The sequence below is a fragment of the Pyrgilauda ruficollis genome, unplaced genomic scaffold, assembly GCF_017590135.1.
Source record: "Pyrgilauda ruficollis isolate IOZ18807 unplaced genomic scaffold, ASM1759013v1 scaffold31, whole genome shotgun sequence".
NCBI classification, from domain to species: Eukaryota; Metazoa; Chordata; class Aves; order Passeriformes; family Passeridae; genus Pyrgilauda; species Pyrgilauda ruficollis.
In genome coordinates, this window is record NW_024524489.1 from 8,810,231 (window position 1) to 8,835,631 (window position 25,401).

The 25,401-nt window shown below is 47.7% G+C and overlaps 1 protein-coding gene across 1 annotated transcript in view; it reads left to right on the forward strand.

Moving 5' to 3' along the window:
• Positions 1 to 25,401, forward strand: part of GALNT14 (polypeptide N-acetylgalactosaminyltransferase 14) — a 95,017-nt gene that overhangs the window by 40,630 nt on the left and 28,986 nt on the right. Inside the window, exons 3-5 of the mRNA XM_041474024.1 lie at positions 13,309 to 13,407; positions 22,237 to 22,304; positions 24,810 to 24,875. Coding sequence (XP_041329958.1) covers positions 13,309 to 13,407; positions 22,237 to 22,304; positions 24,810 to 24,875 — 233 coding nt within the window. The remainder of the gene's footprint in view (positions 1 to 13,308; positions 13,408 to 22,236; positions 22,305 to 24,809; positions 24,876 to 25,401) is intronic.

Below are 25,401 nucleotides of genomic sequence, written 5' to 3' on the forward strand. Positions count from 1 at the left end.
GGAGAAGGGTGCCAGCACCTTGTGTGAGCCTGGGGTGGCTGGGTGTGAGAGGGTACAGGTTTCTTCTTGCCTTTGGGGTTCACTATTAGCTGCTGGGTGGCTGTCAGCAATGTCCTGAGGATTTTTTCTGTCGCTTGATCTGTTATTCCAGCTGTTACTCTGTTTTCTGGGCAGAGCCAGGATATTTGTCATTTCATTGCAAAATAAGATTTATCACATTTCAGCAAAATCCTGTTATGTGTGAGGGCTGTCCAGATCTTTTGCCTGCAAAGCATTTTGGGGCTGAAACAGCTGGGTAAGAGAAGATCTGCGGTACCCCTGCATACCTTGGTCTCCTTATTTCTAGTGACAGCAAGAGCAGAGCACGACCCTGCAGGTGAGCAGGTACACAAATCAGTGGTAGAAAACACATTTTACACAAAAGTATTTCCATTAGGAAACAGCGTGATTGCTTTTTTTCCTTGGACACCAGACCCCAAGAGGTTAGCTCTCAGCACTGTGTTTTTCCATAATCTCCCTAGGCTGAGATCTCTCAGGATGAATATATGAGAACAATCCTTTAAGTAGAGTAGGGACTGGCTTTTCCCTTTGGGATAAACTAGAGCTGTCTGCATTGGTAACGGTGTTGGTTCTGCCCTTCATCAGATGGCTTTTGTGGCCTAAATTTGAAACTTTCATGCTTATGTGGAGTGCTCACCTCACATAGTGGCATTTGCACTTGGTCTTCTGGGTGAATTTGGACTTGCAAGGGGGTTTGAGGAACCACTGTGTGATCAAAACACAGAGAGATTGTTTTCAGGTAGCACAGAGAACAAGGAGTATTGAGATTGGCAATTCTTGGCAGCTAAGCAAGGAAAGCAAGACAGCTATTAATCAGAAACTGGCACTTCATAAAATCATAGAATAATTTGGGCTGGAAGAGACCACAGGAGGTCTCTGATCCAGCCTCCTTCTCCAAGGTGGGTCAGCTCTGTAATCAGCCCAGGTTTGTCTCAGTGCAGGAAGCAATGAGCCCACTGGGACTCTTGCCTCTCAGGCTTGCCCCAGCATTTTATAATAGCTGATGTAATTTAAAAACCCTGGTTGCAGCACATGGAATTTGTAGTTCTTTCCCCCTAGCTGCCTGTGTTTGTGAAACAACTTTGAAGTTGCTTGAGGTGCTGTCATCTCCTCTTTTGGTGTTCATCACTTTCGGGTGATTTTAACTACCACGCTCATGTATCTTCTCTGGCTTAACATTGCAAGGGTTTTCCAACAGTGGGGTTGAGACAGGTTTGAGAAAACTTGGTCAAAGACAAAAATCCCATGGAGTCTCCCCTCCATTGTGTTGCTTGGAAGTGGAAAAAAATATTCGCTGGACCATTTTAGCACTGCAGAAATCCAGTATTTCGCGTTTTGCTGATTCTGCTGGAGTTGGTGTGTGGTACGGGTGTGGGAATACCTGCACTGAGGTGCCTCTTTCTGACAGCTGCACCTTCTGTTCCTGGAGAGCTCATGCAGATGGGTGTCTCTGGGGACTGACCAACTGCAAACTGAGCAGGACACACACAGTCCTGGGAAATAGCTGGGGAGTGTCCAGGTCCCCGTACTGGGAGTACCTGTGGCCACCCCAGTGTCTGTGATGTTTGCTGCCCCGTGTTTTTTCCTGGTGGAGGTGGAGGGCTCAGCTGACCTGATGGGTTCTGAGGCAGGGACTGGTGGCTTCAGGGGACAAAAGTAGATGAATGCAGTGATCTTCTTTCAAATATCTTTCTACATACTGTCCTCTTTTGAAGCCTTCCTGGGTTTGGGGGTTTTTTGAATGTGGTAGGGGAAGAAAGAGTAAATGAGAAGGATCTGCATGAAGTGGGATTATTGTGGATTTGAGCACTGAGAGAAGTTGCATTCCCTGGGGATGGCTGCCCATGTCTGAGCTGGGATCTCTCCTTGGCCAGTGCTCCTGGCTAGACCATCATTCCAACATTCACTTGTCCTGAAGTGAATCTGTTCTTCCCTCCTCAGATGTGATGGGGCTTCTGCCATTGCCCATGTTGGATTTTCCTGTGCCTTTCCAGGGAGTTGATGTGCCTCTGGGCACCATGGACACCTAAACCACCCTGTGTGACCCGCACAAACTTCTGTGGAAAGGAGAGAGACTTTCAGGCACTGAGATCCCAGTCCAAACACAGATGCCTGAGGCAGCCTGTGGTACTGCTCTGTGCCCTCCAAGCCTAATCACTCCCTGGAGCTGGAGATGGTGGGCTGGGTCACTCAGCATTGCCTCCTTGGCAGGGTACAGGGTCACTGTCACCACCAGTCTAATTGCATCCCAGTAAAAGGAGCTCTGCCACCCTCTTGGTTTCAGAGGTGCTGTGTTGTCCTCACCCTGGCAGTATGGTGGCTCCCCTCAGGCTTTTGGAGCACAGCTCAGCTGGTCCCAGGTTGTGAATCATGCCCTGGATGTTGGGCTCTGGATGTTGGCTGTCAGCAAGGGGCAGGAGCTGAGGTCAAGTGAGATGCTGCAGTTTTGTATCTTGAGGGACTGCCTAGAGAAAAGGCTGAGGAGCTTTCATTAAAAATGGTTCCAGGAAGGAATGCTGGGGCTGGGGGAGGCTGGTGTTTCTCCAGGAGCAGGGTTGATTGTGTTTTGGTTGTGTCTGCTGTAGGGAGGTGGCAGATGTGACAGCGCTTATTCTGCAGTGGTGGATTTTCAGTGCTATTTGTCCCCTCTTCTTTTTCTTGCATGAGAAGGATGAGGGTAACTTGAGAATCAGCTGAGGAGTGAGCTGGGCTCTCTGAGGAGCTGATGGAAGTGTATAGGTGGGTGTTTGGGATGCAGGAGCATGTGCCAGTTAAGTGGTTCTGTTACTCATTTTTTTTCTGGAGGGCAAAGCTACTTCCATCTGAATGGGCTGTGCAAGGAGTGTGAGTTATGGCACTTGTCTGCACAGCGAGCAGAAGCTATTCCTGAGCTGTATTCTTGGCTAAAAGATGTCTGCAGGCCAAAGGGGATTGGCAGGGTGGGTACTGAGGGAGTCTGTAGGGACTCAGTGTCTTGGAGTCTGGCTGCAGGCAGTGGGGATGACTGGACTGTTCCAGCCAATATCCTGGTATAATACTAAATATCTCACTGCTGAGTTTTGTTTATCCAAGCTGTCCTTCCTCCCAGCCCCTCAGTGCCTTGCTGGGTGGGAAGAGCATCTGCACAGGACAGGCATCCTCCCAAAGAGAATCTGAGGGGCTCACAGGGGAGCATGCACAGCTTCCACCTCAGCTGTTCCTTCCCTGAAGAATACCTTTGTTTTGTGTTCCTTGCCAAAAGTTGCGGTTTCAGAGAGGGAAAAAAGCTGAGAGCTTCCCTCTTCCCTCCCTCCCCCCACCACAAAGTGATGTATTTCTTTCCCCTAAGTCATTTTGGCTTTGCTTCCCTATGAGACAGTTTTGATTTCGTTTTGGAAATTCCCCACTCACCCGTCCACTGCATTTTGCCAAGAAAAATGCATGCACAAAACAGTTCTGGGTCGATTTGAAATGACCCTTCCCTCATCCTTTTTCAGTCCCTCCATTTTCCCTGCTTGCATCCCAGCCCTGTGGAGAGATGTTGTGCACTGTACTGAGGACTTCTGTGCAGGCACTGGGGGAACCTCCTTCTGTGCAGTCCCTGTGGGAATTTACTTCAGAAGTTGGTTCCCCCCTGAGAACAGGTTTGGTTTTGGGATGGAAGAATTAGGAGAGCCCATGGGATTTCCCTTTTGTTGTGCAGACTGAGGTGCTGGAGCAGTAAGGGAAGAGAGTGCCTGGGGAGAAGGGATTGGGACTGGTGCTCCGGTCTCAGTGCTCTTGGCTGAGTCACAGTGCCTTGGTTTTTTTAAAGCATCCTTGCACCAGAGGGCATGGTATGGACCAGAAGAATGTGTACAGCCTTTGAAGAGAGGGGTTTGCCTCTGTTAATATCCTGTGGCAGGTTGGTTTGTGTTGAGGAGTAGCTGCTGGTGAGATGCACTGTTAGCCCAGAGTTGAGCAGCTGCCTATCCATCAATACCACGTGTCTCTCTCCAGCCTCCAGTCTCTTGCTCAGTCCCTTGGGAAATGGCAGAGCTACTACTGCCAGGGCTAATTATTCCTCAAGACAGAAGACATTTGATAAAATATTAACCTTTTTCAAAAACAGAGCCCCAGTTAATTAGCTCCACTTTTGTGACACATTTACCCAGAGATAAAAGCCCGTTCCCCAGATACCTGTCTGTGGAGCAATGATCTTTCTGCGTGTCCCTGTCACGATGGGGGACACAGAGGAGTGGAGGAGTGAGAGCTGGGAATTTAATAAAAGACACTGACCTGCCAGTCACTGCGCCCTGAGGACAAACTGCTCCACTTCAAGGTGAGCAGTGCCTGGGTACAGGCGCTGCTGCTTTTGTTCAGGAGCCTGAAGCTGGAAACAGAGACAGAGTGGGTGGTGGGATCCACCTCGCTGCCTACACCTGGGCTATGTCTGTGTTGTCAGTCCCACATCTCTGGAGCTTGAGTTTGGGGGCTATGTGGGTAGGTAGGGTTCAGTAGAGCTGAGTGAATAACAGTGTTTCAGTTCTTTGGTTATTTAAAAGAAAGAAAAGCCAGGAGATGGCAATTTCAGGATAAACCAAAAGCAAAGCTTGGTGAATCTAAAATAAAAAGGCAGGAAAACTTAAAGCCAAAGAGATCTGTTTTTCTCATCCTGAAAAGGGAAAAATTTCATTTAGATCTCAAATGTTTTTGACACTTTAGTCATCTAAAAATGACAAGCTGTATTTAAAAGCAAGTGATTTTGAGTATCAGATGAAAAGTACACATGGGGCTCCTGAGGAACAAATGATGTGCTGGAGTGGAAGTGATGCTGCAAGGTGCGTTGGTGGGTGCAGGAACCACTGGTGGGAGGCAGTCACTGCACCAGGAGAGGCTTCTTCCCAGTGCAGGGAGGGATAGGGGTCTCTGGCAGACAGGACTGACTGCAGACCCAGCCGTGGCCCTCGGGGTGGCTGTGCCAACATCAGTCAGTCCTTCCTGCCTCCTTCCCTGCAACAGCCTGAAAGGATCCTGGGGTTTTTATGGGGAAGAGAAATCCTTGCCTGTCTCAGTGGCCTTCAGAGGGTGCACCCACCTGAACCACACCAGGGCCCCGAGATGATTTCATGGTGGTCATCCCTTCATCACCAAGTGCTTCAGCATTCCCAGGGTGCCATTGATCACCCTCTGCTAGAGCCATCCTCTGCCTTTGACTGCTGTAACATATTGACCACTTGTCTTATAGTTATTATGTGCCATCGATTACTTTGATAACTTGCTCCAAGTAATTCTGACAGAATGAAGTTGTTTGTTTAACTCTCCTGCTTCATGCTTGTCTCGCTATTTCTATTGACCTAATATGTTTATGTGGGCTGAAATCAAAGTCAAGTATTAGTAAATAATGGAACTAATTCTCCGAGACTCGCTCCTGTTGATAATTAAGGCCATGAGACAGTTTCTTCTATAAAGCACTTGTTTGGTTTTTTCTTCTAGCTAGCACCTTAAATTCCTATTCCTTCAGCTGCAGCAAAAGGGCATTTTTTTGGGGGGCCATTTGGGTGGATTTCTGCTGTGAGCTCTGCAGATCCCTGCATGTTGGAGGTGTTCTTGAGCTGTCACAGCGTGGAGCTGGGTTTGTGCTTCTCCAGCTGTGACTACGGAGGTGTTGTGAGGATCGGGACTTTCTCTGCTTTGATTTGCCACGTGATGCCAGGAAGCTCTCTGGTCAGAAAGCATCCTCCCTAAGGAATCTTTACATCCAGGGTTCCAGCCATCTGAAATGTAATTTCAGGTTTTCCTGGCTTCTAAAGATCTTTAATAATGGATTAGTGATTTTCCATGAAGGTGCAAGGTACCAGATTTTGCTTTTACTTCCACCAAGTGAAAAGCTTTGCCATCAGCTCTGGTATTCCAGTAAAACTGGCATCAGTTTAAAATTCTACCGAATTGTACTGGTTTTGCTTTCTTCTTTTCACTTTTGTTGGCTCCATTTTTCTTTTTGCCTCAGTTCTGAGGAAGGAAGGGTGGAAGGAGTCAAGAAGCAAGACAGACCCTGAGTCTGTGTGGAGGGCCCTAGAAGTCTGAATTATTCATGAGCTGCTTTGAGAATCAAGACACACAGTCTGGTTTAACTTGTTTTTAAAGGCAGCCATGCTATTCTTTCCTTCCTTCTTAGTAAATTCTCTTTTTTTTCCCCTCTCCTTTTCTGAAGACAAAAACCCAGCAAATTTTTAATGAATTATAAATGCATCTTCTCATCAGTTTTGAGGTTCACAGGCAGCAGCACGTCATGTGCACAGAAGGTTATTTTTGCCTTCTTGCATTTCCCCTTTTCTTCAAATTTAGTCGTTTGATTAATTTTTTAGATATCTATCTTGCAGGGAGAAGAAAGAAAGAGACTGAAAGAGGCAGTGAGTTAGAGGAAATATTAATTGCACGCTCGCCACATCCAGCACTGCTTCAGGTTCCAGAGGCTGTGCAGAAAAGTGTCCTTCTTGGTCAACCCAAGGAGACTGATCTCAGCTCAGCCAGTGGTTAAGGTGCACCAATTTGCAGGACTCTGCTCTTTTGTGCATTTTCTAGTATTTTTGTGGGGAAGGTGCAGACTTGTACAGGTTCCTCTGGACATCTAATCTACAGCCAGAGCTGGTTCACAGCCCCAGCAGATTTTTCCTGAGGGCCTTCTTTACAATTTTATCAAATTACATCTAGTTCAAACCTGCTGAATAATTCTTTGTTAGCTCTGGCGCTAACCACCAGGGAGTATTAGTTGCAGATGAGCCTCCTTACCCTTGCTGAAGCCCTTGAACACCCTGAAGTCACCTGCTCAACCAGGGATTCCTCTCTTTGGATCACCACTGTTTCTCCCAGCCCCACAGTGTCTGTTGCATGCCACCCTAGGGAGTTTTCAGCCCCTTTTTGGGAATGCAAACCTGAGGCACATGCCAGTCCAGCCCAGAGAAATCCTACTGACCTTTCTCAAGGGTATTTTTTCACTTTGGCAAGCCAAACTTGAGCTGGCATTCCCTGCAATCGTGTGGCACTGCCAGCTGACATCTGACTCCGCGTCCTTTCTTCTTTCCTTCTGGCACGGCTTCTCTCCGGACTGCTGAGCCTTCCAGCTGTGTTTTCAGCCTCTCTTTGCTCTGGGCCTTTGCTCTGGTGTTTCAGCAGCACCAGCCTGCCCACAGCCATGGCCAGCCCAAGGTGGACCTGCAGGACCAGGCTGGGCACAAGAGGGTCTGGAGCCGGTGGCAATTCCTGCCGCCGCTGCTTTTCCTGTTGTGCAGTGAAAGTCACACGGTGCTCTGGGCTGCCACGTCCACGCTCAGGTTGTGGTGTGGCCTGGCGGAGCTCAGAGGCAACACCAGAGGGAATCCCAGAGCTTTCTCAGTTGGTCTCCGTGCCAAAGCTGACCCCACGTGCAGGATGTGCCAGCAATTGTCCCACTGCTCACAGCTGTGCCCTGGAGAGGCCCTGGGTGCTGTGGTGGTGCTGGAGATGCACAGACCATGGCCAGCCCTCTGTTTGGCAGCTTCTTCCTGACTGAGGAGGGGCCAAGCATACCCAGAGAAGGAGCAGGAGATGCTGGCATAACTTGGGAATGCAAAGGAGCATTTTGAAGGTCTCTGAAAGCTGAATGAAAAAATACTTGGAGGCAACATGCAGGAGGGTGGCTTGGGGAGAGCCAAGAAGCAAGGGTATTGATGGGAGGTGAATGCCATGAAGATCACTTGACCCCTCTGTGTGCTCTGGTCAAGCAAATTCTGAATTGTTGTGTCCCATTTATACTCTTGTATGAGACTGATGCGTTGACAGTGGCGTGAGCAGCATTTCTTGGATTTTCCATCTCTGGACGACATCAAGTAATGATTTTTTGAAAGGTGCTCTGCAATCAGGCACAAGTCACTGGACTTAATGCATGGATAACTGCAAAATGCAGAAATAACTGGGAGAAATGCCAGAGGCTGTATAGCCCAGAGGTGAGGTGGTGCATGGTCCTGTCCAGCAGTAAGCTCTATGAACTTCCTAGATTCCATATGAGTTGGCACATACATTATTTTATATTGCTCTATATCAAACCATATCCAGGTTTCCAGTTTTTAGAGTATTTTCATAGAAGTCTCCTAGATTAGTTATTGGGAAGAAATTCTTTACTGTGGGAGCGATGAGGCACTGGAATAGGTTGCCAAGAGAAGCTGTGGAATGTCACATCCCTGGAGGTGTTCAAGTGTTGCATTGGATTTAGAGGAATATGTTCTAGTGCAAGATGTCCCTTCCCAAGGCAGGGAGTTGGAAATAGATGATCTCTAAGGTCCCTTCCAACCCAACGTAAAAACATTCTGTGTTTTTATGATTTAAGAATTTTGTTTCAGCTCAAAGATGGAGCTTAGGCACAATAGTTTTCCACAGTTGTTTATGCCACCCTGAGGGGTTGTCCTGAGAGTTATAACCAAGGTGCCTGCATGTCCTGCCATCCATCCCTACAGGTGTGCAGAGCCTGTTTAGCAATGTTTGCTGTTGGCCAGGACAGCTGGGGTTCTAATCTTTTCCTTTCCACTGACAGCTCTTTCCGTGCCTGTGGTGGGTAGTGGCTTCCTTTCTCACTAGGGCCATAATTTAAATTTTCCTCCACGGGAGTAATTTTTCACACCTTGGAGATTGTCATCTGAAATCAGCATGGTTTGTCCATCAGGGCTGGTGTGAACCCATCCTGTTGGTGATGGCAGGTCCCTGTCCTCTGGGCTGATGTGAGAGCCCTGTGGCTACAGAGTGCAGACAAACCCAAATACCCTTATTTTGGATGCGTGGTGACAGGACTGTGTTCTCCCATGTGTTTCCAAGGAGAAGAGAGGAGCCAGCAGGGAGGTGAAAGATGGTGTAGCTCTGCCTGATGCAGCTGCTGTTTGAAATAAATATGCAGAGAGTGCTTTGGAAGTGGTGAGCTGTGTTGAGGGAGAGTTTGGACTTGGTGGAAAACGTTAAAAATTCAGAGCAGAGCTGTTGGCAGGTGATGGTGTTGAAGCAGAGCAGAGGGATGAGCAGAAGCCTGTCAGGGGGAATCTAGGGGAGTGGGATGAGGATGATCATTTATTGAGGGAATTTAATGAGGCACAGGAGAGGGTGAATGTAAGAGGTGGGTTTTGAGAGACAGCACAGTGCTGTGAACATGTGATGTTGGATGAGCCTGGGGGCAGCAGAAGAGGCTGTGGAACAGGGTCTGATGCCTAAAGAGGCTGATGTGGAACAGAGGCTAAACAGAGTTAAAGGAATAAAGTAGGTATTTATTAAAAGGCCTTCAAAGGATACACCTTGGGCAGTACAAGAGCCCAGCCATGGCTCTACCCAAGATGGATGCAAGATGGATGACCCGTCACACATTTTCACACTTTTATAAGTTTTGGCCCATTTACATATTGGGGTCAATTGTCCAATTACAGCTTCAGGTTATGAAGTCCCATCCTCCCAGATTGCCCTCCTCAATTTGCTGTTGTTTATACTTCTTGAGCCTAAAGCTGCAATGGTGTCCTTGGTTCTCAGGCTGGAATAGGATTGTTTTGTCTAACTAAACTGAAGAGAGCTTGCTAACACTTTATATGAAGTTCAGAGTCACACAGTAAGACAGTACAGAATCTAAAAAATATGAAAGTTAAAACTACTGGCATCAGCTCTATCTCTATTCACACTGTTGATCTTCACCATTGCTGTGCAGCTGTGGTGGCAAGGTGGGCTTTGGTTTGGTGAGGGGCACTGAGAGTGAAGTTTGCCATTTCTAAATGTAAGATGGGTTCAGATTCCGTGGCAATGGGCATGTGCTGCCCTGTCAGGAGGATCTCTAAGGATGCAGGGACAGCTGTGTGAAGAAGCTCAGGAAAAATACCTTGAGAAAGGGACTCTGGGGGCAATGCTGGAGTGTCCAAACTTTGGGACTTTGCAGGAGAGCTTTGCAATTCCTGCAGTGAGTGCAGGGCTCCGGCTGTTCTGCTCCATGTTCCCACAAACAGGCACTGCATAATTTATTCCTGAGCAGTTAACAGCACATTGGGAACGTGGAGAGGAGGTGTGCTGTGCTGTCCAAACTGGAGGAAGTATGACAGGCAACCAGACCAGGCTGGGATTTTCCAAGGCTGATGCCTAAGGTGTTTGTAGCCAGACTACCCCTTTCAGAACTCCCCGCTTGTGAAATTATTTCCATTTTGAATGGGAAAAAAACTTCAATCAAAAAGTGACTCCCCATCAAATGAAGTTTGACTTCTTGCATGAGGAAATAAGAATTGTTCTCCATTTGGATGCTCTCCCTGGGGTTTTTAGGGCGGCCAGCCTGGCTTCTGTCTTCTTTCACCCCACCCAGATGCTGGGAACCTGCAGAGCAGCCTGGCAGCATTCCTGCTTGCACTTGCTGTGCTAGGATTGCTCTCCAGTCCAGCTGCAAGGTTGCAAAGCATAAAACTTTAAATGGTTTTAGCCAGTGAGTTTCAACACACTGCCAGTACAGGCAGTGCAGTTATTGCTTTTTTTTTTTTTTTTTTTTTTTTAACAATCTAAAAAAACCTTCAAACTTTCATTGGTTTCCTGAAAATGTTGTGGGTGTTGATTTTGGTTTTGGTTTGTTTTTTTTGTTGGCAATTGGATGACCTATGAAATACCATCAGCAGCACAAAACGTTTATCCAGTGACAGCCTGAGGTAGCACAGGCAGCTTTTAGCAGGTTTATTTTCATTATTACAGCAATTTTAGGGCTGCATGCTGCAATTTTCACTTGCAGTGAGGTATTAAATTGAAATTACCCCAGATGTAATTGTCACACAAAATAATTCTGGACATGCTGGATTTAATGCTTTTCCAAGCTGTGGTTTTTATTACCCAAGTAAGTGCCAAAAAAAGACACTTGTAGTCAACAACTTAAACTGAAATCTGCCTTCTGGGGACCCAGGATGTTTAGCTGCAGTTACACTGGGGGAGGAAGGGCGGGAAAAAAAGGGACCAAGTGGAGGAAACTTTGGGATAGCTCCTGAAAGAAGAACCCAGGGGTAAAATCGTGGGCAAGGAGAGAGTCAGAGCCATAAAGCACCCAGGAGGAGGAGCCCTGGGAGGAAGATAGAGCAGCTCTGCCTCACCCTTTGCAGGCAGTTTTTGGAGAGGCAGGTCCCAGCTGTGGTGTAGTGCTGGTCACAGGGGCGAAGCAAGGCTGGAGCATCATTCCTGCCCTCGGGATGTGACAAGCCTCACTAGACAGAAGCCAGAGGTGAGCTGCACCTCTGGAGGTGCCCGTGTGTGCCATTCCAGCTTCTCCCACACTCACATTGCCTGGTTGGGCCGGTCTGGTGCGTCGATATCTGGAGTTTTAGAAGCAGGTTGTTGCTCAGGAGGAGCCTGAGCCAGCCTGCAGCACTCCCACCCGTGGGAGGCACAGACACACCCAGCTCCTGCTTTCTTTACCAGCTCCTGGGCTGGTGTAATAGCATAAGTAAAGTATTGATGACTTTGTATTTTCCACTCCCGCTCGTTCTCTGCCAGAAATAGCTTCCCTTGTTGGCTCCACAGAGCCCTGCTGCAAGTGGGTGGAAGGACACGCATCTGGGAGCCGTGTATAAATAGCACAGGGAGAGCAGCTGCCATCGTCTGTCCCTGCAGCTCCGCAGAGCACGCGGGAGCTGAGCCTGAGCGCGGCAAAGCTGAGCGGCAGCTCGGGATGGCTCGGCTGGAGCAGGATCCTGGCTGATGCACGGGGCCGCAGTGACCCAGAGAAGCAGCTCAGAGCACGACCCAGTGCTGTTTCATAATTCAGAAACCCTCTGTTTTCAGCATCCCTGAGATGCAATTTTGATGGATGAGGGTGTTGTCGCATGGGGCAGTGTTGCTGAACTTTCTCCTGCATATGGAATAGCTGTGCGACTTTGGCGTCCTTTGGGGATGGACCCAGAATTAGAATTGGCTCCAAGGTGAATTTCTGGTGTGGATGACTGTGCTGAAAGAACAGGGGAGTAATGAGAAACCTGCTTCTGGTCAAGTTCAAGCAGGATTTGGAAAGGGTTTTGAGTGAAACAAGGAGAGAAAGCAGCAACTAATTTAGCGTGAGCTTGCAAATCTTTTGTCCCACCCAAGATACCATTTTTTCCTTATCTTTGGAATTGTTTCCCCTGTTGTGCACTCTTGTTCACTTTGTAAATAATCAGAAATAAAAGTTCAAAATTAAAGCATGGAAAACCTCGTTAAAAATAGTATCTGGGGCATTTTGGCATTTGAGAGGTGCAACATGCTGTTCTGAATAGCATAAACCGGAAATATCTGGCTGCTCTTACGTGCTTTCTCCTCTCCATATGCAATTTAATTTTTCCATCTGTTTTTACTTCACCTTGCAGGTACTGTGGTCCAAAACTTTTGAGGGAGCAAGCTGATGGTTTGTTGGAAGAGTGGCTGCTCAGTGCTCTTTCCTGCCACGTTTGAGGATGGTAGTGGTAGCACCTGGTAGTGACACAAGAGCAGACAAGTGGCATGTGGATGGCAAGGGACAGGATGGCTGTGATGGAGAGCTACTCTTGTGTCATCTTAAGACCATCTTAAGGGACTGATAGGGCACTGGAAAAGGCAGCATGGATGTAAGGGGTATCTGGATTTTCTGAGCTGGGAATATATTGGTGTCGGTCTATAAAAGCCACAAATTTAATCAGCTAAAGGTCAAAGTAATTACAGAGTCTGTGACATTTCCTCCTGGGAAAGAGGCAGCAGGGGCTGTGGTTGCAGCTGTGGGCTTTCACCTTCTGAAGGCTGGCTTGGAAAGTTTGAAATTCCAATCTTCCCTGTAGTTCTGGTTATGCAATTAAGGCAGAATTAATAAGGAAACAATCAATTTAGAAACAGGGCTTGGCTTACCTTGCAGCTGGCTGGTGGGAATTGCTTCCTCAGGAGGCTGAGAGTGAGGCATGGGAGATGGAACTGCAGGGATGCTCTTACCTCTGGTGGTGCCATGAGCCAGGGGGATAAGAGAAGCCCTGGTGGGTAGGTGGGAAGCACTGGTTAGAGGAAAGGGCTACCAGCTGTGTGCCTCCCTTCTCATCCCTTCCCATTAATAACAGTTAAGTTCTTTGCTGCTTTAATCCTCAGTGGCTTATTTGGCAGTTTCTGGACTCCTCTAGGAATGATTCACAGAGAAAAAGTCTTATTTATTTCTTTGTAGTAGTGGCTGGAGACCATTTACTGTTGGACTGTGCTGCCTCTGTTGATGAAGTGAGCTCTGACTTTGAATTCCAGCACCTGAACAGCCTTTTCTGCTTTCTCCCTCCCCAGGTGTACGACTTTGCACTACAGCCAGGACCTCCCGCCCACCAGCGTGGTCATCACCTTCCACAACGAGGCCAGGTCCACCCTGCTGAGGACAATTCGGAGGTAAGAGCTCCTGGGGATCTCTTAAAAGAGGGTCAGTGGGCCAGTGGTCATCAGAAATAAAGGCAGAATCTGTTTGCACTCACCACAGCAACAGGACCAGACGTGCCAGCTGTGGTCTCAAATGGTGACTGAGAGAAATGAGCCTGAAAGTTGCTCTCTGAGAAGTAGGTTTTGCAGTGGGATGCTCAGGAAAATGAGGAGCCGTGCTCCCGTTGCAGGGCCTGGCATGGGAAACTCTTGAGGGATCATCAGCAGATTAGACAGAGTCTGGGCTAAGAGCTTTTATATCCAGCTGGGTAGGAGTGCTCAGTGTATTTTGGCCCAGCTCTCTAGGGACAGCTATCATTCCACAGATAGCTGCTCCAGTGCTGCTCTGTGAGCTTCTCCAGTGCCCCATCCAGTGCCAGAAAGGCTTGCTAATTGAGAAGCCCTAATGACACACATGCAGACCAGATTTTCAGGGTTGGTTTCTGTACTCCTGCAGCGACACGGTGGAGCACTCTGGGCACGTGGCCATTCCTTCATTTGTCGGTTTGCTCTTGGCTGTGTTTTGCTGTCGTGGATAGACTGAAGGCTTCATTTTCACTGCAGGCTTTTGAAATCTGTGTTTAATCCCAATGTGTGCCTTGAATCTGCAGATTCTCTTGTGGGAAGGTTGTGTCCAGGTCTGGGCTGGTGGGTTGCTCTGTAGCAAGCCTGGGTGTGCTGTGCTCTGTGCCAGTAGTGCTTTGCAGCTGCACCTCATGTGCACTTAGTGTAGGTCTGTGCCCCACTGCAAGTCTTGGCTTTTAAACCCTGGCATCCCCAGGGATCCCTTGCCATTGCTGGGGCTGGTCAGACTGGGATTGATGGTTGGGGGAGGCTTCAGCTGTGCCCTGTTCACTGTCGTGTCTTTGCTGAGCTTTTCTCTCAGCATCCTTCTTCAGGTGAGCGTATCCAGGGCCACAAGTGAGTTTGACAGTCCTGAAATTGAATTCCTGCTCTGCTTTATGGTTTCATGCCCAATTCTGTCTCCCTGCTTCATACTCAGTAATCTGTCACTGCTTTCTTTCTCTGGTGTGTGTGGATTTTGGGTGACACTGATGCTTGGTGCTGTGTACCACCTCCTCAATCCTGGACCTTCCCTTTCATCTTTACAGTGCCTTGCATAAGTTTGCCATTCTCCAGAACCAGTTTTATTTGTAACAGAGGTGGCAAGTGCAGTCCTTTAGCTCCTGAAATACAGGGGGCTTAGAGCATGTGAAGTGCAGGGATGGATTTTAACCTCATTTCTCCCCATAATTTAGCACCTAACTGTCCTGCCAGGTGTGATCATGAGTGATGTCACATGAGAATGTTAGACCCATGGTACAGCTCTTAGGCCTGAATCTCCCATATCTGGCTTCATTAGAGAACTGTTCATTGCAGTGCTGGCAAGGTTAGAAGTACAGGTACATTGAATTTTTACTTTTTCCTCGGGGTCATTGTCCTTTGAAGTTTCTCATTTCCAGCTTAGAAAGACTTTCTTCCTTATTCCTCTTTTTTCAATTTGCTTGACTTGATTAATTGGCTTTACTGCCTTCCTTACCTGGCTGTGTGTGATTTTCACCACAGCTTTGCCTCTTTGCACTGCTCTGTTATTATGATATTTTATGAAAAATCCTTTGCTAGGATTTTCTCCTCCTGAGGAGCTGAGGACCTCAGGAAAGAAATGTAAACAATAACTGTCTGCTGCTGTGGAGTGCAACAGGTGTATCTGTGGTTGGTGCATGTTGGTTGTTTCTAATTAAGAGCCAATCACAGATGCAGCTGCATCGGACTGTGAGCAGTCACAAGATTTTGTTATGCATTCTGTTCTTGTTCTTTCTAGCCTTCTGATTTTTTTTCTCTCTGTTCCTTTAGTATAGTTTTAATGTAGTATTTTAATATATATGTATCATAATATAATAAATCAGCCTTCTAAGAAAATGGAGTCAAGCCTTGTGTCCCCACACATGGGGAATCCTCAACACTGCTCCTTCTCTCTTATGGGCCCTGGCAATTCCAGTGCTCATGTTTAATCTGTGGGGAGGTTTTCCCCAGCTCTGGGGACCCTTCTGAGCCCTCTTTCTTGTAGGCTCATCCCCCAACAGTTCCAGAGCCCCAGTGAGCTGCACCCCAGGGCAAGCCCAGGCAGTGAGGAACTGAGATGATGGCTTTGGGTCCCCATCTCCTCTGCCTGTCCCTGGGCTGAGATCCTGAACTCTGCTAGGTTGATCCTCTTTTTTTCTGGTCCCCCTGGCTTGGAGGTGGCCTTTTGGCATCAGGGTTCACCGATTTCCTCCTGGATGCAGTGCCTAGAGGCTTGCTTTGATGCAGCCAAGCCTAGGGATACTAATCCTTGGTGGTAAGCCAGTGATGTGGCTCCTGCTCTGTTCTCTCTAGATGTGGTTGAGCACATATTGCCACCTCCCTGCCTCTCTTTGGACCCGGCTGAGGGCTCATCTGCCTCTTCAGCCTCTGTGGGTTAATTTGCTGTGCCTTCTGACTGCTTGGGGCTTTTTCTCTCTTGCACGCCAAATACTCAGTTTAATTAGATCTTCCAGATGACTCCATCCCACAGTGGCTGTAACAACATGGATCATTTTCCTTGGCCACTCAAAACAAACTCTGTCCTCCTGTCAGTGCTTTGTGCCTTTTGGGGCAGTTTGTGGCCAACTGCTTTAGCATCATGGTGGGTAAATTTGGCACCTCTTCTACCCTATTCTCCCTAGTACGTGTCTACAGTGGTATAACCCAGGTGACAGATGGACAGGCTGAGGAACAGAGAGGTGATTTTTCTGTAGCTGGTGGAAGATTCTGAGTTGCAGACCTGGTTTCCTGAGTTCCAATATGTTGGATTTCCCAGCCTCATTGCAGAATCAATGTTCTCATGTTAATTGCGATTCTCAATGTTAATTGCCCGGTCAGGAGCAAGAAATAGGACACAGGGACATTTCTTGGCTTGTCCAAAGCCATGGGTGATGGGGCACTGTCCCTGCAAAAGGGGCACTCCCTGTGTAAACACAGAGTGGCAGAGGGAAGTGCTGCTGGAAGGCAGCAGGGGAGGGAATGCCTCTTGCAGAAGTGACCACGTACCTGCTGAGCAGGGGGAATTTTGCTATTCCTGCAGTTTTCCTGGATGCTTGAGAGCCTCAGTGCTCCCCAAGTGCTGAGGCTGAGCTGTGCTGCAGGCTCAGTGTGTTTCAGGCTCTTGGTAGGGAGCAGCAGCTCGTGGCCTCCAAGGCACCCCTTGCTCAGGTGGCGTTGGCAGCGCTTGGGACGGTTCGTTTGTGGACATTTTGCCTTGTCAGAGTTATTGAGAGAAGCTGGTGGATTGTGTTGAATAATGAATTCATTTAAAAGTTTCATGATCTTTTCTCTGACCATTTGCCAGCTGGAAATAAAGCAAGGGAAAAAAAAAAAAAAAAGAAAAAGCAAATTTATTGAAGGCCCACATCTGTGGAAATGGCGAGGTCAGCGTTTATAAATGCATGTGCAACTGTGCTTGTGAATGTGTACAAGTGTCCAGGGAGTAGGGGATGGGTGTCATGAGAAGGGGAAAGAGGAGATAGAAGGAGGGGACAGAAAGGAGGAGATGGTCAATAGCTCTGGAGAGTTTTTTTAAGGCTTTTTTTACTGTTCAGCTGGTGAAGAAAGTCTCATTGGGTTGTTTCAGCCACTGACTTTTTAACAAGTTCCTTGTCCCTCTGTGGTTCAGTTTCACATATTTCAAGTTCCAGGGCTCAGTGCCTAAAAATGGTGAGAGTCTCCAACGTGAGATGGGACCATGTGAGTAAACCCAAGGTGGGAAGGCAGGAGCAAGGGTGAAAATAAGCAAAACAGAGGCATTTAAAATAAAAAATAAAACCCCACCAAAACAACAATTTCTTCTTTTCTGTCTTTCCATCCTATACTAGCCTGGATTTAGCAAGGGAATCCTAATCCTGTCATGTGGATGACCTGCTGGGCAGACAGTGAGACAGTCCCGTTTACTCTGCTGAGTGGTTTTTATTTATTTATTCTTCAAACTTGCAGCTGGGGAGCTCAGGGCAGGAATAAGAAAACTTAAATTATTTACCTCTTGCTGACAAACCAAAACACATCCTTTGGCAGGAGTCCTGATGCAAGTGCTGTGAATACCACATCAAATATTTAGATCATTAATTAGCAGAGTGAATATCATGCCTTTCATTTTCCAGTGCTCACAGGTGAAAGAAGTGGTGTCCTGGGCAGCCAACACCTCTCACCTTCCCCTCGTGCCACTGCCTTGTCTGCATCCAGACACATCTGAGACAGGGAGGTGACAAAGCCTCCTTGCTTAGGCACCATATGGAGTCTGTGCCATAACTGAAATGAGCCTGATTAAAGAAGCAAAAACAAGCCAGGTGTTGCACAGAAACTGTATAATTAGCACTTTGTGCTGACTATTTTTTCATTTCTTCTTTTCTTTTCTGCTTTTTGCTTAAACCCTGGACTTTTTTTTCCTCTTAATTTGCTAATCATCTCTCGCGGTGACTGAGTACACAGCCCTCCGTGCGCTCTTACCTTTTGATGTTAACATAAGAGAACTCTTGAATTTCAAAGAGCTTGGTGGGTATTTGAAAGAATAAAATGCGAAAGCTGCAGTGTAATCAAAGCTCATTATGGTTATTCTTGGTGTGATGTCTTTCTTCCTACATAATTAGCCATTTGGGGTTGTTGAAGCAGTTCATTTTGGCGGATATTTTCTCTCCATACTCTGTCTGATTTCGATAATTGTGACCCTTGGCCCTTTTCATACTTCATTATCCTCCCAAAGGTGTTTTTTTCCCTCCCAACAAGTCCTAATATGTTGCCATGGAGAGAATTAACAGGTTCATGAGTTCTCCAGGATGGGTGTCCACAGGCACCTCTCTCTAGCAAGTGGGTGATGACCAAAACCACACTGACTTGGTCAGAAGGTCGAAATTCCTTCCTCCAAATGTTTTCCATGTCTTACATGGTCTGGATGACGTTTGCACTGGTATTTATTTGGAGATTAAATTGCTGGATCCAATGCTTACCTCTGGGTAGGTGGAAAAGGATCCCAACAAATTCTTGAGGAGGATGGAAGAGGGACCTTACAATGAAAATTTAAGGTGAAATTCTCCATGGCTGGGTCTGCATAAGGTAAATAAATCTGAACAAAGAAAGTTTCAGCATTGTCAAAAGATAATTCAGCAGCAAACCTCTTCTTATTAGGGTGAGTAAACACTTTCTGGACTGGAGGCATGAGCTTTCATTTTGATGGTAACAGGACTTTTGGCAATTTAAGGGAGAAAATGTTGTGATCTTTGGCGCAGCAGAACTTAAAAACTGTTTTGATTGTTCAAATATGTCCATCACTGCAGTATATATCTACCTATGTTTGATTTCAGGGGAAAAAAATCTATAATAACAGAGGGACTTCAAAGCACTGTAATATTGTCTTCTTATTTTTCCCATATAAAAGGGAAAAAAAAAGCCATGCACAGACATAAAGAAAGGAAAGTATTAAAAAAAAAAAATCAAAGCTGAGCAGAGGCACAAGTAATAGAAAAGCCGGCTTTGAATTTTTAAAAGTGCTTTTATGGTCTATCTGAAAGAAAAAAAAAAAAAAAAAAAACCAAAAACTGTAATGCTGAAAACTGGGGCTTGTTGGGGTCTGTGCTCTGACTTGCAGGGGCAATAATGAGCTGAAAGGTGCTGAAACCAGTGGACAGCAGGTCCCATAGAGGCAGCCTCTGGACTGCCCTCACCAGGGTGAGTTGTTGACTCAAATTTGGGAAGGGTGTTGTGTGGTGAGTGAGTCCCACAAGGTTTTTGCTGGGATAGGGCTGTGATGGTACAGGTGAGGGGGTGCTGTGCCACCCACAGTAGTGTCTGTCCTGAACCCCGTGGAAGGGTGACAGTTTATGGAGGAGACCTTGGAGACATCCTTCCCTCAGGGGTCAGCATGCTGGCCTTTTCCCCTTGCTGTGGTCAGTCCCACAGATGGCCACTGTTGGCATTCAGGGGTCATCTTCCCTGATGTATGGGGTGGCAAGCCCAGGCACAGAGTTGGCAGCAAATCCGGGGACAGTGGGAGCCTGCAGCTGAGCTGAGGCTGGGCTGCACTTCTCCCCAGCCCAGGGCCTTGGGAGATGGTCCATTGGAATGGAAATGGTCCATTGGAATGGAAATGGTCCATTGGAATGGAAATGGTCCACTGGAATGGAAATGGTCCATTGGAATGGAAAGGTCCATTTTCTTCCATAAGATGTTTTCTGGCATGAGATCCTTTAAGGCACTGAGTACTGCTTAGAGCCCAGGCCTGAGCCTACAGCCCAATGCTTTGGTTGAGTTCTAATGGCTGGTACCAGCAAAAGCAGCCTCTTTGCGGCCACCTTCTCACAGAGTTAAGCCCTGCACTGCATTTCTGGCAGCCAGATCTACAGGGGAGACCAGGCAGAGGCAGGCCTTGAGTGTTCCAAGTTCCCCACTGCCTCCTCCCTTCCCACTCTCGGTGGGTTATTTATTTATTTCGCTGGCTTTTTTACAAGCCTGCTTCTTTCCTGCAGGTTGCACAGAGTTAGGTTTCCAGGCAATCAACACTTGTTAAATATTCCACTGAGCATGATATTGCTCTCCTGTCTCTGTCTACTGATGCTCAGCTACGGTAATTTGCTGAACTCAGCTCTGGCGTACGGGGATTTCTAAAAAATAACAAGCCTATTAATAACAATAATTAAAAAACACTTGACAGGTGGAAACAGCACATCTAAATTGTTCTGTGTGCCCCAGTGGGAGGAGGGGCGCTGAGCCACTTTTTCCCAGTGCTTCATTCAGGCTGTGGGTGTTGGAGAGGTGTTGTTTAACTCTGCTTGGTACAAGCCAAAGTGTCAGGAGGGCCACAGCAGCTCCAAACTGTTGCTTAGGGGACAGTGGCTTTCTCTTCCTTCAATCCTTAGCATGCAAGGCATCTGAAGTTGGGGGAAAGAATGGCTTTTGCCAAGATCCTGAAACTGGCAGAGGCAGGGATTGTCTTTCCAGAGAAAGTAATTCTTGGAAGTGATTTTTGAGGTGCTCCACAAGGGAGGTGCTGGGCTTACCTACTCTGGCCTGATAGAAAACCTCCGTTTTTCAGAGAATTTCTCCCCAGGGAAAAAAAAAACCCAGCATGGAGTAAGGATTGATTATATATGGAAGAAATTCTTTCCTGTGAGTTGCTCAGAGAAGTTGTACATGCCCATTTACTTGAAGTGTTCAAGACCAGGTGGGATGGGGCATTGAGCACCCTGTCTAGTGGAAGCTGTCCCTTCCCTGTGGCTCTGGGATTGGAACTGGATGATCTTTAAGGTCCCTTCCAACTCAAACCATTCTCTGATTCTATGTCATGCATCTGCCTTGGGATGTCCTGTATGCCTTCCAAAAAAAAAAACTGGTTCAACTCTTTCTCCCTGCAGGGTTGTAATTCCAGCACCTGGAGGGGAGGGAGTACACCAGTGCAGGCAGAAGGCACCTGGAAAAGGGGAACCCCCTGGGTGGGGTGGGCTGCATTTTTTGCCAGCTGGTTGGGTGGCTCCCAGGTTCTTCGGGGCTTCTGCCCTTTGTAGCTCTCCTTACTGTGGTCTGGGCCAGGGATGTGGTTTTCCCAGACTTCCAGGTGCTTTTATTTTGCAAGAGTTTTGGGAGCTTGAGAGACGGAGAGAACCTGTTAATAAGGATCTGGCAGGGGATCAGGGGCTGCAGGATTGTTAGGTGGTTGGGTGACTGCCCTCCTGTGCCAGTGGGAGGTCTGAAGATCTGAAATTTGGCGGGATTTTAAATGCTTTGTGGAAAAGGAACCATGCTCAGGATGAAGGCAAAGAAGTTTAAATGCTGTAAAAGCCTGTACAATCTGACTGGCATTATCAAAGCCCAACTCAAGCACTTAGGAGGCTTTTGGGGTGCTCTGGGGCTTCTGCTTCAAGCAGACAGCCTTGACCCTTTGCTGGGGCAGGATTTTAAGCATGTGTAATAGCAACTGCAACTCCATGTCTTACGTGTCAGGGTGACTTCTGCACTGCTGTTTATTTGGAGATGAAATTGCTGGAGCCAGTACAATGAATCCATGACCCCTGCACCATGAGAGAAAGGGAAAGAACAGGTCTAGATTTTTTAATAATAACAATAATAACCCTTGGTGGTTTAATTAAGGGAAGATTGTACCTTTGAGCCATGTTTCAGTGTCTGTCTACACGGAGGGAGCTGTGAACCACATCCCCCAGCCTCTCTTTCATTACCTGGGTGGGCTCCAGCCCTGCTCTTATCCTCTCTGCAGCCTCTGCAACACAATCAGCTCGTGGATAAAAACAGGAGTTGTCCTGCCACAGCTGTGAGCTGCCTAAAGATGGGTTTGAGCTGGGTAATTTTCTCTGTGTTGGCCCTGCTGTTGCTGGACACCTTATCATTAGCCCCAGAGGAGGTGGAGAGGTGACGGCAGCTTTGCTGTAAGTCCAGTTAGAAATCTTGGTGCAATTTGGGGGGGGGGAAAAAAAAAAAAAAGCCAGGTTTTCCTGGCTTTATGTGGGGCTCTGCTGTTGCTCACAAAGGTGAGAAGGGTGAATCTCAGCTATTTCCTAGGAATATAGAGCACTTAGCTCCTAGATCAGGCTACAGGGAGTTGATAGCCAGGCACTGTAGATTACTGGGGGGTGATTTCTGGGTTCTTGTCTGGTATATCCTTTCTGGAAATCCAAGCCTGGTCTTCTGTGCTTTGGCAGGGGGTCAGTTCCTTGGCTTTTCCACTCCATTTGCTGGGTTGTTAAGTTGGTCAAGCACTGTCATGGATTTTCTCTCTTCGTTCCTTAGCGTGCTGAACCGCACCCCAGTGCACCTCGTCCATGAAATCATTCTCGTGGATGACTTCAGTGATGACCGTAAGTGACCCTTTCCCTGTTAAAAGCAAAGGGCCCAAAAGCCTGTGAGAGACTGGGATTAGCTCTGAGGCAGGGGAGAGTTTGCTGGAGTGGAAGGAAATTTAAAGCTCTGTAGTTGTGAAGAGCAAACCCCGCTGTGCTGTGGTTTGCATCGCCACGTATAGAATTCAAATTCCAGATGATCCAACCTCTTCTCACGAAAATAATGCAAGAAAAGCACTTGGCAAATCGTTTTTATGCCCAGCAGATGTGAATCCAATCCTTACACGGCTGTATCCCGTCACATCCATGGTGTCTGTTTGATCTGGCTTTCAGCTGCAGCCAGGAGCAGTTCTGGGTTGGCACCACTGGAATTCCACAGGACAATGACAGTCTGACCCTCTTGACCCTATGTGTACATTCTGCATACATTTATGTAGGTTGTCAGCAACTCTTGATTTTTTTTTTTTTCACCTTCTTTTTCACCCATGGAAAGAGGACTCCCTGCATGGGTTTTCCCATTTCTGAGGTGCACCATAATTAGCATTGTACACCACACAAACAGCCCACATCCTCCTGCTGTTCCCTCCCAGTTAATAGTGTGACTCAAGGGAAATCAATAGCTCTGGTCTCCAGTAGAAGATAGCTGAAGCCCCAGGGGCTCCCAGGGAACCACCCCTGCTAAAGACCTTGCCTAGTTCGTCGGGAGAGTTGAAGATCTAAGTGCTCAGAAACAGTCTCAGGCATAAAAAGGATGATAAACTGGCTGAGTGGTCTGTGGCACTTACGTTTCAAGGAGCTGCAAAATAAAGCTGTTTACTTGGAAACGTGAAAACAAAGCCAGATAGGTTTCTTTTAAGAAATGGATCTAGGCTTTGCTCTTGGATGTTATAAATAGGCACTGCCTTGGAGAGCATTAGGGACAGATTTCACACAAGACCCACTTCTTGGCACTGACACCTCCCTGGGAAGTTGCTGAAGCTAGGGGAAGGAGCTGCTGTGACTATAGTGAGCCCTGGAGCAGCTCCAGCACACGGGGCAGGCAGGCTGGGCAAGTCTGAGATCTGGCAGAATGGCTGTGATGGGGAAGAAGAGCAGGTGCAGGGACTTGAGCTGCCCTGGAGAACAGCAGAGCAGGATTTTTGGAGGGTGGAGGAAGCAAATGCCTTGGAAGTATTTGGTTAAATAGGCAAAGCACCTGCCTTCCTGGAAGGAGGCAGGTTTGTAGGAGCACAGCTCCCCTGTCCCAGCATGGCCAGTGCTGTGAACCAGGGAGAAGGAGCAGGGCTGGGTTTTAACTCATCCCAGGGCTCCAGAGGGGAGCATGTTTCATTTGTAACTTGGGGCAGCCCCTCAGCTACTCAGCGCTTCTCAGCTATCTGACATCTTTGCTGTGATAGTCCAAGCCTGCTGGCATCTGCTCTGCATGCATTTACATAAAATACATGCATTTGCATAATGCACTACACACACATGGTCAGTTTTTTCCCTGCAACCCACCCCAAGCAATTAGTGCTTTTATCTCACACCCAGTTGTGTCTCATTTCTCACCTCTCTGCCTGCTGACCTGTTATTCACTGGGATGCAGTTCTTCAGCACATGAGTTCCCACTGTCCCCAGCAGATTTTCACTGTGAGTCCATAGCCAAGCCCTGCCACTTCTGCTCTCCTGTTCCAGCTCTGTCCCTGAATTGTTAGGGGTGTGGGTACAGTGATCTCTTGCTGACAGAGATTTCTGGAGGGGGTGAAAGTGCTCGGGGTGGGTGTGTGGGTTCAGGGGTTGGGAGAGGGGATGGGGCACTCACCTCTGTGTTTATAGTGCTGAGGAAGAAGAGGCAGAAGAGTGAGACCCATGAATGGGTGGTAGAGGTCATAGTGTGGGTGTGTAGAGTTGGAGGGGGCTGTCATGGGTACACCTCACGTGCTCCAGTTGCTGGGAGAAATGTGGGTGAGGATGGATCCTAGGGCTGCAAGTAAGGTGGCAGGACTTCCCTAGCTCAGGTGTAGATGGCTGTCAGGCCTTTCTGCCCCATGGAGCTCTTGCCCAGGGCATGAGGAACCCCCAGCTGCTCCACAGGGCTCTCTTTGAGCATCCCTTTCTCCTTGCTGAAGGCTCCAGGCCACCACAGGAAGCTCCTGCCCCGCCAGGCAGACACGCATCAACAGCTTGCGCGTTGCTTTGCAGCTACCAAAAATAGTCATTTGCATTAATGTGCAGAAATTTAGATTCTGACCTGAACCACAACTTTTCTGTGCTGATTTTAGAGCATAATTCAGCTGCTCTCAGTGTAAATCTGCTGAATTTACACTAGTTCTATGAAAACTGCTGCTCTGCCAGGCCCAATTTATGCTTCACGAGCGGAGGGGTAAGGCTGTTGTGACCCAGCAGTGCCCCTGCCCTAACAAACCATCAACCAGAACAGGACAGGGTCCTCTCCCTGCTCCCAGCCTCTCCTAGGAGTCCCCATTTCTGCTGCCAGAGCCACTGTGGGGGTGACTTGTCCTTCCTGCCTTTGTGTGTCCCCAGCTGATGACTGCCGCTTGCTGGGCCAGCTCCCCAAGGTGAAGTGCTTGCGGAACGGCCGGCGCGAAGGTAAGAGCTGCCTGCCCGCAGCCCACGTGGGAAACACAGGTTTTGGGAGGTGGGACAGTGATGGGGCCATGGGGAGCCTCCTCCATGCAATGGTCAGCAAGGAGGACAGTGGGTCCTGGGAATAAGTGGGCCCTGATTAAAGGAAATGTGATAAAGAGCTGGGATTTGAAATGGATCTCCCCTCTCTCACTGAAAAAGATTGGGACTATTAAGATTTCCAGTGAGGCTCAGCTGTAGCTTATTAGCCAGAAAATTAGAACAGGCAAAACAAAGCCCCGGGTCTTATTTGTAAAGATGTTAGCTCTAATGAAAAAGAGAAGATCTGCTCCTGCTGCTTCTGTGGGATTTTTTTTTTTTGATAATTAATTATATTTGAGAGATTAAAAAGGGCTATATGGAAGATGAATGCATGTCCTACTGGACTGCTGCTGGCAACCTTTGGAGACATCTCCCCATTCCCCATAGCCTGAATGTGTGTTTCAAATCCTGGTTTGCAGTATTAGGATAACTAAAAACAAAAAAGTTT